At 44.0% G+C, this 14,530-nt stretch overlaps 1 protein-coding gene across 8 annotated transcripts in view; it reads left to right on the top strand.

The window, feature by feature from the left end:
• Window positions 1–14,530, top strand: part of DNAH2 (dynein axonemal heavy chain 2) — a 137,860-nt gene that overhangs the window by 40,775 nt on the left and 82,555 nt on the right. For all 8 annotated transcript variants that reach the window (XM_049859280.1, XM_049859277.1, XM_049859276.1 and 5 more), the window contains 9 exons: window positions 6,664–6,810; window positions 8,811–8,967; window positions 9,202–9,441; window positions 9,713–9,901; window positions 10,115–10,262; window positions 10,824–11,016; window positions 12,474–12,674; window positions 12,775–12,931; window positions 13,314–13,488. In XM_049859280.1, coding sequence (XP_049715237.1) covers window positions 6,664–6,810; window positions 8,811–8,967; window positions 9,202–9,441; window positions 9,713–9,901; window positions 10,115–10,262; window positions 10,824–11,016; window positions 12,474–12,674; window positions 12,775–12,931; window positions 13,314–13,488 — 1,607 coding nt within the window. The remainder of the gene's footprint in view (window positions 1–6,663; window positions 6,811–8,810; window positions 8,968–9,201; window positions 9,442–9,712; window positions 9,902–10,114; window positions 10,263–10,823; window positions 11,017–12,473; window positions 12,675–12,774; window positions 12,932–13,313; window positions 13,489–14,530) is intronic.

Below are 14,530 nucleotides of genomic sequence, written 5' to 3'. Positions count from 1 at the left end.
TGTGATTTTCCTATGTGTTATAAATCCTACCTCTATGATGCTGATGAGGCAGGATTAGAAGAAGTTATGTTAATGAAGTAGGACTCAATCTACAAGATTAGGTTCTGTCTTAAGTCAATCTCCTTTGAGATATAAAAGAGAGAAGTGAGCAGAGAGACATGGGGATTTCATACCACCAAGAAACAGGAGCCAGGAGAATAGCTTGTCCTTTGGACCCAGGGTCCCTGCACTGAGAAGCTCCTTGACTGGGGAAGATTGATGACGAGGACCTTCCCCACGAGCCTACAGACAAAGCCTTCCACTGGAGCGGGCACCCTGAATTTGTACTTCTAGCCTCCTAGATTGGGAGAGAATAAAGTTCTCTTTGTTAAGCCATTCACTTGTGGTATTTCTGTTATAGCAGCACTAGATAACTAAGGCAGGTATCGTTACAGAGATAGAAACAGGTTGACGGAGGTCTTGGGTCTGATCTAATGCCACATAGCTATTAACTAGAGGAGTCATCATTCGAAATCAGGTGTTCTGGCCCCAAACCCAGGATTTCTTTCATGCTATCTGCTCTAAAGTGATACATATTTTATAAAAAGAGCTTTGCAGTAATCTAGACTTCAATATTAGTTTTCTGTAAAATAGAGAATTTTTAGAGAGGTCATGAGTATGTATGGTACCAGAGATTTGTCATTTCAGTAAATTAAAGGAATTATAGAGGATTCCATTTTTATATACTGGAAGGATTTAGGAAATTCAGGTAATCACCGTCAAATTATAAAAAAAGCAATATTTAATTGTAATTTTATAAAAAACAATTAAACTTGAAAATGAAGCCTTTCATAGCCTTTTCCACTGCACTGTCTTTGATATATTTTTATGCCTACTGAATGTAAAAATGGTGGAGTGGTATCATCAGACCTCCTCATCTAACTTTACAAAGAAGGAGGAGAATCAAGATCTGCATCAGCCCAAGGCTGATTCCTATCAGGTGGAGGTTAGACTTACCTCCTTTCTCCAGCCTTTCTACCAATACTGACACCAGCTGTCCCTCCTACAGTACTCTCTATAACTCTCCTGGGTTCGATAATTTGCTGCAACGGCCACACAGAGCTCACAAACAATACTTACAATTATGGGGTTTATTAGGGAAGTAACAGGTTACAACTCGTGATCAGGATTAACAGGCTACACCTTGGGATCAGGATCAGGAAGCATGTAGGCAAGGTCTCCCTTCAGTTCAGGACAGCTCTCTTGGCCCCCTGAAGACAGGCCTCTTCTTTCGGCATCAGCTTGGGCCTAGCATCTGCCCAGCTCAGGCAAGTGTTACAAAGCTCTTTAGCTCCACAGATAAGTGCCCAGAAGCACCCTACTCTGCCAGGAAGCCTCCCACCCGAAGGCTCTCAGCTTTGTAACTCCATGGGTCAGCACGCCCACTGTAGCCACCTTGCTCTGTGGGCTGGGAAGCCTATCGTGCTATATCACGTTGGTCTCCTGGTTCTGATGCTGTTTCTTTGCCACTGGTGTCTTGCACCTTCTCCGTTGTTACAGCTGTCTCTCTGTCTCCTGGGTCTAGGAGCTTCTCAGCACAGGAACACAGAGTCCAAAGGATAAGCTCCACTCCTGGCTCTTCTTTCTTGATGGTAGTGAGGTCCCTTCTCTGCTCTGGAATTGTCTCTCTTTTTAAGCCTAGCAGGATGGCAAAATTGACCAATCCCCTCATTAGGGTTCCATATTTTTTATACCTTATTTACATGGTCCCACCCCCATAAGGGTTCCATGTGTCTTATTTCCATTGCTAGCAAGCTGTCAAATCCCCTTGGTGAGTCACAAGTGCCTTATTTTCATAGTCCCACCTAATCATTGTCGGGGGGGTTACAAGACCATGCATGGCTAGTAGGGTCATATTAAGTAATTCACTGCACCACAGGCTACCCTCTGGCTCTTCTAGCCATTGGCCTCCTCTCTCAGCCCTCTGCCACTAGCCCCCTTTAGGCCTGGCCTCTCTGGCTCGGCCAAGTGTTACAAAACTCTTTAGCTCCACCAATAAGTGCATGTCAGAAGTGTCCTATATAAAACTTATAAAATCAGTATTTGTTTAAAAAAAAAACGAAACGAAATTGTTCAGTCTGCCTTCTTTACCTGGAAATCTTCGTTTCTTTTTTAATTTAGTTTTATTGTGCTTTAGGTGAACGTTTACAGTACAAATTAGTTTTTCATTCAAAAACTTATACAGAAATTGTTTTGTGACGTTGGTTGCAATCTCTGCAGTGTGTCAGCAATCTCCCACTTTCCCCTTCCACCCTGGTCCATGTTCATTTGCCCAGTTTTTCTGTCCCTTCCTGCCTTCTAGTCTTTGCTTTTGGGTGAGTGTTGCCCATTTGGTCTCGTATACTTGATTGAACTAAGAAGCCCATTCCTCACGTGTGTTATTGTTTGTTTTATAAGCCTGTCTAATCTTTGGCTGAAAGGTAGACTTGGGGAGTGGCTCCAATTCTAAGTTAGTACAGTGTTCGGGGGCCATAGCCCTGGGGGTTCCTCCAGTCTTTGTCAGACCAGTAAGTCTGCTCTTTTTTTGTGAATTTGGATGTGATTCTACATTTTTCTCCCGCTCTGTCTGGGACCCTCTATTGTGATCTCTGTCAGAGTGGTTTTTGGTGGTAGCCAGGCACCATCTAGTTCTGGGCTCAGACTGGTGGAGGCTGTGGTTCATGTGGTCCATTAGGCTTTTGGACTAATATTTTCCTTGTGTCTTTAGTTTTCTTCCTGTTCCTTTGCTCCAAAAGTGATGGGACCAGCAGATATATCTTAGGTGGCCGCTTGTAAGCTTTTAAGACCCCGGATGCTATTCATCAAAGCAGGATGTAGAACATTTTCTTTATGAACTACATTATGCCAATTGACCTAGATGCCTCCCGAGACCATGGTCTCAGCCCTCAACCCCAGTAACTTGGTCCCTCAAGGTGTTTGGACGTGTCTACAAAGCTTCTATGGCTTTGCATTTGTCAAGTTGTGCTGACTTGCCCCGTATTATGTGTTGTCATTCCCTTCACCAAAGTTAATACTTGTCTACTATCTAGTGATTTCCCCTCCCTATCCCACCCCTTCTTCATAGCCATCAACGATTATTTTTTTCTGTGTGTAAACCTTTTCTTGTTTTTTTTTTTTTAATAGCAGTAGTCTCATACAATATTTGTCCTTTCGTGATTGACTTATTTCACTCAGCATGATGCCCTCCAGATTCATCCATGTTGTGTGATGTTTCATGGATTCATCATCTTAGTTACCTAGTGCTACTATAACAGAAATACCACAAGTGGTGGGTTTTTTTTTTTTTAATTGTGCTTTAAGTGAAAGTTTACAAATCAAGTCAGTCTCTTCTACAAAAATTTATATACACCTTGCTATAGTTGCTCTCCCCCTAATGAGACAGCACACTCCTTTCCACTCTCTATTTTCGTGTCCATTCAGCTAGCTTCTGACCCCCTCTGCCCTCTCATCTCCCCTCCAGACAGGAGCTGCCTACATAGTCTCATGTGCCTACTTGATCCAAGAAGCCCACTCCTCACCAGTATCATTTTCTATCCCATAGTGCAGTCCAATCCCTGTCTGAAGAGTTGGCTTTGGGAATGGTTCCTGTCTTGGGCTAACAGAAGGTCTGGGGACCATGACCTCTGGGGCCTTCTAGTCTCAGTCAGATCATTAAGCCTGGTCTTTTTACTAGAATTTGAGGTCTGCATCCCCCTGTTCTCCTGCTCCCTCAGGGGTTCTCTGTTGTGTTCCCTGTCAGGGCAGTCATAGGTTCTAGCCGGGCACCATCTGGTTCTTCTTGTCTCAGGCTGCTGTCTCTAGTTTATGTGGCCCTTTCTGTCTCTTGAGCTCATAATTACCTTGTATCTTTGGTGCTCTTCATTCCACAAGTGGCGGTTTTAACAAACAGAAGTTTATTCTCTCACAGCCTTGGAGGCTAGAAGTCCAGATTCAGGGTGCCAGCCCCAGGGGAAGGCTTTCTATCTCTTTCGGCTCTGAGGGAAGGTCCTTGTCATCAGTCTTCCCACTCCCCTCCTGGTTCTTTATTCTTGGTGGCATGAGGTCCCCCTCTCTCTCTGCTGGCTTTTCTGTTTTATATCTCAAAAGAGATTGAGTCAAGATATAACCTTATCCTGTAGATGGAGTCCTGCCTCATTAACATAACTGCCTCTAATTCTGTCTCATTAACATCGTCGAGGTTAAGACTTACAACATATGGGAAAAGCACATCAGATCACAAAATGGTGGACAACAACTCAATACTGGGAATCATGGCCTAGCCAAGTTGACACACATTTCTGGGGGACACAATTCAATCTATAACATTCATTATTGTTCTTTATCGTTGTGTAGTATTCCGTTGTGTGTATATACTGTAATTTGTTTATCTATTCATCTGTTGATGGACTCTTAGATTGTTTCCATATTTTTGCTATTGTGAATAATGCTGCAGTGAACATGGATGTGCATATGTCTACCCGTGTGATGGCTCTTATTTATCTAGGATATGTTGCTAGGATTGGGATTGCTAGATCATACGGTATTTCTATTTCTAGCATTTTAAGGAGGCTTCATATTGTTTTCCGTAATGGTTGTACCATTTTCCATTCCCATCAGCAGTGCGTAAGAGCTCCAGTCTCCCCACTACCTCTCCAACATTTGTTACTTTCTGTTTTTTGATTAGTCCTAGTAATGTCAGGGTAAGATGTAGCTCTTTGTAGTTTTGAGATTTCTCTAATGGCTAATGAGCCCGAGCATTTTCTCATGTCTGTTAGCCACCTGAATGTCTTCTTTCGTGAAGTGTCTGTTCATATCCTTTGCCTATTTTTTAATTGGATTATTTGTCTTTTATTGAGGTGTTGAAGTATTCTATAGATTTTAGAGATTAGACCCTTGTCAGATATGTCATAGCCAAGCATTTCTTCCCAGTCTGTAGATTCTCTTTCTACTCTTTTGGTGAAGTCTTTTGATGAGCATAAGTGTTTAATTTTTTGGAGCTCCCAGTTATCTAGTTTATCTTCAGGTGTTTGTACATTGTTAGCTGTGGTTTATATTCTCTTTATGCCATGTGTTAGGTCCCCTAGTGTTGTACCTATTTTTTCTTCCATGATCTTTATAGTTTTAGGTTTTATATTTAGGTCTTTGATCCATTTCAAGTTAGTTTTTCTGTATGGTGTGAAGTATGTGTCCTGTTTCATTGTTTTACAGATGGACATCCAGCCTTGTCAGCATCATTTGTTAAAAAGACTGTCTGTCTTAGTTATCTAGTGCTGCTGTAATAGAAATACCACAAGTGGATGGCTTTAACAAAGAGAAATTTATTTTCTCATAGTCTAGTAGGCTGGAAGTCCAAATTCAGGACGTCAGCTCCAGGGGAAGACTTTCTCTCTCTTTTGGCTCTGGAGGAAAGTCCTTATCTATCTTCCCCTGAACTAGGAGCTTCTCCATGCAGGAACCCCACATCCAAAGGACATACTCTGCTCTTGGTGCTGCTTTCCTGGTGGTATGAGGTCCCCCTGTCTCTCTGCTCGCTATTCTCATTTATATCTCAGAAGAGATTTCCTCAAGACACAAGCCAATCTTGTAGATTGAGTCCTGCCTCACTAACGCAACTGCCGCCACTAACACAACGTCATAGAGGTAGGATTTACACCACATAGGAAAATCATATCAGATGACAAAATGGTGGACCATCACACAATACTGGGAATCATGGCCTAGCCAAATTGGTACACATATTTTGGGAGGACACAATTCAATCCATGACACTGTCTTTTCCCCATTTAATGGACTTTGGTCCTTTGTCAAAGATAAGCTGAACATCCCCTGTTGCCATTGAGTCAATTCTGACTCATACAGGACAGAGTAGAACCACCGCACAGGGTTTCTAAGGAGTGGCTGGTAGATTCAAACTGCCGAACTTTTGGTTAGCAGACAAACTCTTAACTACTGCACCACCAGGTCTCCCAGCTGACCATAGGTGGATATATTTACATCCGGGTTCTCAATTCTGTTCCATTGTTCTATGTGTCTGTGGTTGTACCAGTACCAGGCTGTTTTGACTACCGTGGCTGTATAATATGTTCTGAGATCAGGTAGTGTGAGGCCTCCTACTTTGTTCTTTTTCTTCATTAATGCTTTGCTGACCTCTTTCCTATAAATTCGATTATTTTTTCCATCTCATTGAAGAATGCTGTTGGTATTTGTGTCGGGGTTGCATTATATATGTAGATCAATTCGGGTAGAATTGACGTTTTCACAATCTTGAGTCCTCCTGTCCGTGAGCAGGGTATGTTTTTCCATTTATGTAGGTCTCTCGGTTTCTTGCAGTAGTGTTTTGTAGTTTTCTTTGTATAGGTCTTTTACATCCCTGGTTAGATTTATTCCTAAGTATTTTATGTTTTTAGGGGCTATTATAAATGGTATTGTTTTCCTGATTTCCTTTTCTAAATTCTCTTTTTTGGCGTATAGGAATCCAACTGATTTGTGTGTGTTGATCTTGCATCCTGTTACTCTGCTGAAATCTTCATTTTTTATCTCTAAATTTCTTCTTGCTTTCTAGCCCCAGACCTCTTTTCTGTTTTTGATTTTATTTTATCCCCTTGAGCAACCCCCTTAACTGCTTTAATTTTCTTTTTCTCAAAGGTTCCTGCTGATTCTTTTCGTGGAGATTGACTACTGGGAGCGGCTGCTGTTTGAGACACCCCATTATGTGGTGAACGTGGCTGAACGGGCAGAAGACCTGCGCATTCTTCGTGAAAACTTGCTACTTGTTGCTCGAGACTACAATAGGTAGGTTTCCAGTCCTCACTGCATCCCTTCTACATGCTGTTTTTCTTCTTTGTCTTACCTACCCCATGGTATTGTCTGTTTCCTACACTATTCATCCTTTATGTTAGTCCATTCCTAGCAGTGGTTTCGAATACTCTTTCCTGTGGCCCTACATGTATTCTTGACCCGTGTGTTTTTTCTTTTTTTAGATTGGCCCAGTTTATTTTTTAATTTTTTTAGTATGCTTTAATTTCTCTTGGGTATATACCTTGGAATTGCTGGGTTATATGGTAAATTCATGTTGAATTTTTTTCTTCCTGTAACCAAGTTGAGATTTTTTTCTTTTTTTTTTTTAATTGTACTTTAGATGAAGGTTTACAGAACTAGCTTCTCATTAAACAGTTAGTACACGTATTGTTTTATGACATTGGCTGACAACCCCACGACATGTCAGTACTCTCCCTTCTTGACCTTGGTTTCCCTATTACCAGCTTTCCTGTCCCCTCCTGCCTTCTGGAACTTGCCCCTGGGCTGGCATGCCCCTTTAGTCTTGTTTTGTTTTATGGGCCTGTCTAATCTTTGGCTGAAGGGTGAACCTCAGGAGTGACTTCATTACTGAGCTAAAAGGGTATCTGGGGGCCATACTCTCAGGGTTTCTCCAGTCTCTGTCAGGTCAGTAAGTCTGGTCTTTTGTGTGTTAGAATTTTGTTCTACATTTTTCTGCAGCTCTATCAGAGACCCCCTATTGTGATCCCTGTCAGAGCAGTCGGTGGTGGTAGCTGGGCACCATCTAGTTGTGCAGGACTCAGTCTGGTGCAGACCATGGTAGTTGTGGTCCATTAATCCTTTGGACTAACCTTCCCCTTGTGTCTTTAATTTTCTTCATTCTCCCTTGCTCCCGAAGGGGTGAGACCAGTGGAGTATCTTAGATGCCTGCTCACAGACTTTTAAGGCCCCAGAAGCTACTCACCAAAGTAGAATATAGAATACTTTCTTTATAAACTATGTTATGCCAATTGAGCTAGATGTTCCCCGAGATCATTGACCCCTGTATTTTTGTCTTATAGCTTCAGGGTAGAGAGTAAGAGCAACCCAATCTACCTACCCCACAGGGCGCTTGGACTGTATATATTATAGGGCTGGACTCTTTTCTAGGAATGAAACTGAGTAAAGTTAAGATTATTGGCAAACAAATAACACCAGATCATTGAACCAGGGCCAAGCTGGCCCACTATCTCTGAGCTCTCTTGGTACTTATCTCTGGAGGAGGCTCTGTTCTATTCTTTCTTATCCCAGTTAAAGCCCATGGGGTGGAACCAACACTCTCATTTGGGTGTCTGAAACTGTATTGTCCATTTTATGGTAGCTACTAGCTACATCAGCTTATAGAGGGCAACTGAAGCAATGGGAGTGAATGAGATCACCCAAGGAGAGTGGTGCTGTGTGAGAAAAACTTCGAGGAGTTCCAGCATCTAGGGGACCACAGAGGAAGCAGGTTCTTTACTGTATCTCTGGTACCTAGCTGAATGAGACTTCCAAGGGATGTTGGAGAGAGACGGATACTTCTATTGAAGGGAAAGGCAAGAAAGAGAAGAATTGTGGTCCAACGACCAGGCACAGAGTAGTCCACCATGTTGAAATCTAGAGAGATTAGGAAGATAAGGCCTGAGAAGTGTTCATTGCATTTAGCTATAAGAAGAGCTTTTTGAGAGTAGTTTTCGAGGTGAGCAGTTTTAGCTGCATGTGGGTATTTCAATTTAAATTATAAAAATTAAATAAAATTAAACACCAAGTTACTTATTTGCACAGGCCACATTTCAAGTGCTCCATAGCCACATGTGGCTGGTGACTATGTATTGGACAACACCAGTTGTAGGACATTTCCATCATGGCAGAGAAGTTTTACCAGACAGCACTAATCTAGAATAGTGAGCTTTCGGATTTCTCCATGAAGTTTTTTGGTGGCAAGGAGAGGTCTTCAGAGCTTGTCCCACCAGCGACCAGTCCTCTCTTATACACAGGATTATAGCCATGCTGTCCCCAGATGAGCAGGCCCTATTCAAAGAGCGAATCCGGTTCCTGGATAAGAAGATACACCCTGGACTTAAGAAACTGCATTGGGCCTTGAAAGGGGCCAGTGCCTTCTTCATTACAGAGTGTCGCATCCATGCCAGCAAGGTGGGCCACAGTCATTAGACCCTGAAGGCTGACCAACAAGCTGGCGTGTGGTAAAGAATACCTGAGTCTTAGGTAGAGGTGGGAAAACCTGGGAGTAGTATGACAGAAACTAAGTGTGCTTGGGGAAGGACTTTATGTTGGTCACTCTAGCTGGAAGACAGGTGGGAGGGTAGAATTAGGCCCAGGGGTTTCTTCCCAAACTGAAACTTTCCCACGGGTGGGGCCTGACTCCAGGTGCAGATGATTGTGAATGAGTTCAAGGCCTCCACCCTTACCATTGGCTGGCGAGCACAAGAGATGTCAGAGACACTGTTGGTACGCATTAGTGGCAAGCGAGTATACCGGGACTTGGAATTTGAGGAGGACCAAAAGGAGCATCGGACAGCTGTGCAGCAGAAATTGATGAGTCTGCACCAGGATGTGATTGACATCATGACCAACTCCTATGAGGTCTTCAAGAACGATGGTTCTGAGGTACAGGTCCTACGCCTGGGGCTTTGTGGTTGGACAAGCCCCTAGTTCCCAATTCCGTTAGACTGTTCTCTTGCTCTTTTCCCTTTCCCCCCAGTGTGTGCTTCTCAAACATCCTGCTGTCCTCTCAGGTTCAGTCACCCTTTGGCGTTTCAGACCTTTCTTCAGGACTCAGGCTCTGCCTCTCTGTTTAACCAGCCTGTTCCTTTACTGTTGGCTGGTTCCCATCTCCCAGGACCCACCTTGTCTCTTTCTCCCCATCTCTTCCCTCCAGATTCAGCAGCAGTGGATGCTGTACACAATTCGGTTGGATCACATGATGGAGGATGCCCTGCGCCTGAATGTGAAGTGGTCATTGCTGGAACTGTCCAAGGCCATCAATGGAGATGGGAAGACCACGCCAAACCCACTCTTCAGAGTCCTTGTCATTTTGCAAAATGACATGCGGGGGTGTGTGGCACAGGTCAGGACTACTTTGCCCCTAACACTCCAAAACTATCACACCCTATTTATCAGTTTCCCTCAATTCCTAAGCTTGGTCCTTGGCCCTGACTTTATCCTAAAGCCTCCAGGGCTTTTCTCAAAGCTCTGGTCCTAAAATGTCCTACGTTACCATTCCTGAGACTCATCTCCTCCATGGCCTGTGCTAAAGCCTTTCCCACTGTGTTCTCCACAGGTGGAATTCTCACCCACCCTACAGACTTTGGCAGGTGTAGTCAATGACATTGGCAGCCACCTTATCTCCACCATCTCTGTCTTCCGCCACCTCCCTGAAATTCTCATCAAGCGCAAGTATCATCGTGAACCCATCCATGTACTTGTGGGTGAGTGGTCAATGGGGAGGGCACTCGATACATCGTTATCAGAGACTTAGGAGTGGGCAGAGCTAGGAGGAGAGACTAGGGCTGCTATTTCCAGACATTCTGTGCCAGTCATCTCCATTACTGGTAGAAAACACAGGTTGAGGGGCTAGCTTGAGGGAGGGAGCGAGGGGACAGGGATGGCTGTTGAAATTAGGTGACTGATACTCAAGAGCTTTGGGGCTTGAGGTGTGAGACTAGGGTTAAGAAAGACAAATTTGAGACTGGGCTGGGATATAAGAGGCCTAGATACCTATAGGGTCGCTGTAAGTTGTAATCAACTTGACGGCAATGGGTTTGGTTTTTGGTTTAGATACCAACAGGTGAGATGTCTGAGTCCTATGGAAGAGACGCTAAGAGTTCTACTTATATTTTCTGCCACCTTTATTTTTGTATCCTCATGTTTGAGCTGCATCCTTTAGGGATCGGGTGTTGTAGTGGAGGGTTTGGGGTAGCAGCCAGGAGCTAGTGTGAAGGTTGGGTTGGGGTGGAAGTCAATGGGAAGCATTTGCTGGGTCCTTGAAGAGCGAGATGAGGACATCAAGAAGATCCAGGCCCAGATCAGCAGTGGTATGACAGCCAATGCAAGCCAGCTGCAGAACTATCTCAAGACCTGGGATATGTATCGCGAAATCTGGGAGATCAACAAAGACTCTTTTATTCGTCGCTACCAGCGCCTCAACCCTCCTGTCTCTTCCTTTGATGCCGACATTGCCCGGTAGGTGGTAAAGGTATATATGAAGGTCTGTCTCTAAAAGGTATAGAGTTCGAGGAGGAGGTCTGGGCCTAGAGATTTGGGAAGGGAGGATGGGGGTACACAAAATGTGGGTCCTAGGCCCTAGGAAAAGAATAGGACCTAGGTGGGGCATTGGGCCTTTGTATCTCAAAGGGATAAATATCAGATAAGAGCTGGACAAGATTTAGGGAAAGAGCAGTCATTTTCAGGAGTACTACAGAGTTCTGTTGGGAAAAAAGAAATGCTACGGATCTGAAAGATGAGAGGTGAACACTTTGATTTTAAGAAGGCAGGTTGGAGTTAAATTATAGAAAATTTCAGTGACCTTGACATCTTGAGGTGGGTTGAAACCCAGGTCCACCACTTACTAGTTGTGTTATCTTAGGCAGGTTACTTATATTCTCTGGGCCTCAGTTTCCTGTAAAATGGCTATTGTAATACCTACCTTATAAGGCTGTGAGATTATTTCATATATGTGAAAGCACTTTGTAAAGTATAAAATACTGAGCTAATGTACTTATTATACAAGCTTCGATGTGATAAGTATCATGATGAAGCTATACAAGGTACCAGGGGAATTCAGAAGGAAGGGGAATTTCTCGCTGGGAACATTAGGAAAGGCTTCATGAAGGAAGTGACATTGGGGCGGGGCTTTACAGGATGGTTAGGAATTCAAGAGGCTGAGATGGGGAGTGGGGAAGGCAGTCCAGATGGAGGCAATAGCATAGCAAAGGCTTAAAGATGGGAATGCATGAGCATGTTCACCAGATACAGAGTGGTCTAGAACATAGGTACAGGAAAAGAAGTGTGCAAGCTAACTTAGTTCTCCCAACAACCTTGTGAGGTAACCTCTATTATTATCACCATGTTACGAGTGAGGAAACCGAGGCTCAGGACCGTTAAGTAGCTTGCCTGAGGTCACAGGGTTAGTAAGTAGCCCTTCAGTGTGAACCCAACCCAGATCTATGTGACTCTAAAGCTTCCAATGCCAAGCTAAGGGATTTGGCTGATATCTCGTAGGCAGGCAGTGGTTGGGAAAATGATGTGATCCAGCTATAGTGCTTGGGATGGATGGAAATGGAAGACACCTGAAAGTAGAGGAGCCACTTAGAGCTGCTGCACAGGATGGTGGAGGGAACAAGGACTTGAGCTGGGCGGGAGGCTGTGGGCAGGTGTGAGAAGGAAAAAAATACATCCTAGTAGGGATATGGAATCCCTGGGTAGTGCAAACGATTAATGCATTTGGCTGCTAACCTAAAGGTTAGAGGTTCAAGTCCACCCAGATGTGCTGTGGAAGGAAAGTGATCTACTTCTGAAAAATCAGCTATTGAAAACCCTGTGGGGCACAGCTCTACTCTGACACACATAGGGTTGCCATGAGTTAGAATCTACTTGACAGCCACTGGATTTTCTTGAATGAGGATCTCTGGTCCTTACAGCTACACAGAGGTTGCCAATAACGTGCAGAAGGAGGAGACCGTCCTCAACATCCAGTTTGTGCTGCTGGACTGTTCGCACCTCAAGTTCTCGCTGGTGCAGCACTGCAATGAGTGGCAGAACAAGTTCACGACGCTGCTTAAGGAAATGGCGGCCAGGCGCCTGCTGGAGCTGCACACCTACCTGAAGGAGAATGCAGAGAAGTACGGGGTGTTCAGTACAGACTGGGGGGAGTACTGGGAACCAAGCGTAGTCTGGGGGGTGCATCCTTTCCACTACAGCCTTCTCTCTGCCCATCTTCAGAATTAGCCGCCCACCTCAGACGTTGGAGGAACTGGGGGTCAGTTTGCAACTCATGGACACCCTACAGCATGACCTGCCCAACCTGGAGAACCAGATCCCCCCCATTCATGAACAATTCACCATCCTTGAAAAGTACGAGGTGTCGGTTCAAGACAGTGTGAGTCCTAGTGGTGTTGGGTCCACCCAAATTGGGCCATGCTAGCATCAGATTGTGGGGGGGAACTGACTTCCCACATGGTAGACCCTTGTGTTGTCAGGGAGGAAGAGCAAAGAGAGACAGGGAGAAGACTCAAGGCTCAAAAGACTTGGCTTTCCAGGCCCCTCTGAAAGCCAGAGCTAGTTCAGATGATATTTCAAGTCAGCTGATGGACAGGAATTTCTTTCGGGCCCAGCAGCCCACTGCTTGGTTTCTTTGGGCCTCATCACTTGTAAAACTTGCCAGTGGACTCCGGCCTGGAGGATCAGGGTCATTGGAAGCACTGTTGAGGAGGCCTAGATATCCTACTCATAGGGCATCCTTCCCTCTTTGATGTCCCCAGGTATTGGAGATGCTTGACAGTCTAAATGGGGAATGGGTCGTTTTCCAACAAGTTCTGTTGGAGAGTGAACAAATGCTGAAGAAACACAAGGAGAAATTCAAGACAGGTCTTATTCACTCAGCCGACGATTTCAAGAAGAAAGCACATAATCTTCTAGAAGATTTTGAATCCAAAGGTAGCCCTTTCTCAACATTTTCCCCTTCTGTAGCCTTTTGTGTGTGCATGTGTGTGTAGTTTTATATATAGATCTATATATATAAAACATAAAATTTGCCATTCTAATCATTTTTAAGTGTACAGTTCAGTGGCATTAATTATAGTCACAACCTTGTACCCCTATCAGCACTATTTGTTTCGAAAATTTTTCATAACAAAAAACAGAAACTGTATCCATTAAGCATTAACTCTCTGCCCTAGTCCTCTAGCACTGCTATAACAGAAATACCACAAACAGATGGCTTTAACAAAGCCAAAACAAATTCTCTCCCAGTCTAGGAAGCTAGAAGTCCAAATTCAGAGCACCAGCTCCAGGGGAAGGCTTTCTTTCTCTGTTTGCTCTCAGGAAAGGTCCTTGTCATCAATCTTCCCCTGGTCTAGGAGCTTCTCAGCCCAGGGACCCCAGGTCCAAAGGTCGAGCTATTCTCCTGGCTCTTGTTTCTTGGTGGTATGAGGTTCTCCTGCCCCCACTGCTGGCTTCTCTGTTTTACATCTCAAAAGAAATTGACTCAAGATAGAACCTAATCCTGTAGATTGAGTCCTGCCTCATTAACATAATTGCCTCTAATCCTGCCTCATTAACATCATAGAGGTTAGGATTTACAACACATGGGATAATCCCATCAGATAACAAAATGGTGGACAGCCACACAATACTGGGAACCATGGCTTAGCCAAGTTGATACACATTTTTGTGGGACACAATACAATCCGTAACACTCACCGTTACCTCTTCCCCCCAGCCCCAGGTAACCACTAATCTTTCCATCTCTATGCATTTACCTATTCTATATATTTCATATAAGTAGGATCATACATTTGTCCTTTTGTGTCTGATTTATTTCACTTAACATAATGTTTTCAAGGTTCATCCCTGTTGTAGCATGTAGTAGAACCTCATTTCTCTCTATGTCTGAATAACACTCTATTGTGTGGATATACCCTATTTTGTTCATCCATTCATCTGTTGAGGGACACTTGAGTTGTTTTTACCTTTGACT

The sequence above is a fragment of the Elephas maximus genome, chromosome 19 (assembly GCF_024166365.1).
Source record: "Elephas maximus indicus isolate mEleMax1 chromosome 19, mEleMax1 primary haplotype, whole genome shotgun sequence".
In the NCBI taxonomy this organism is placed as follows: Eukaryota; Metazoa; Chordata; class Mammalia; order Proboscidea; family Elephantidae; genus Elephas; species Elephas maximus.
The sequence above is the reverse complement of the archived record's forward strand: the minus strand, read 5'-3'. Positions and strand labels throughout refer to the sequence as shown.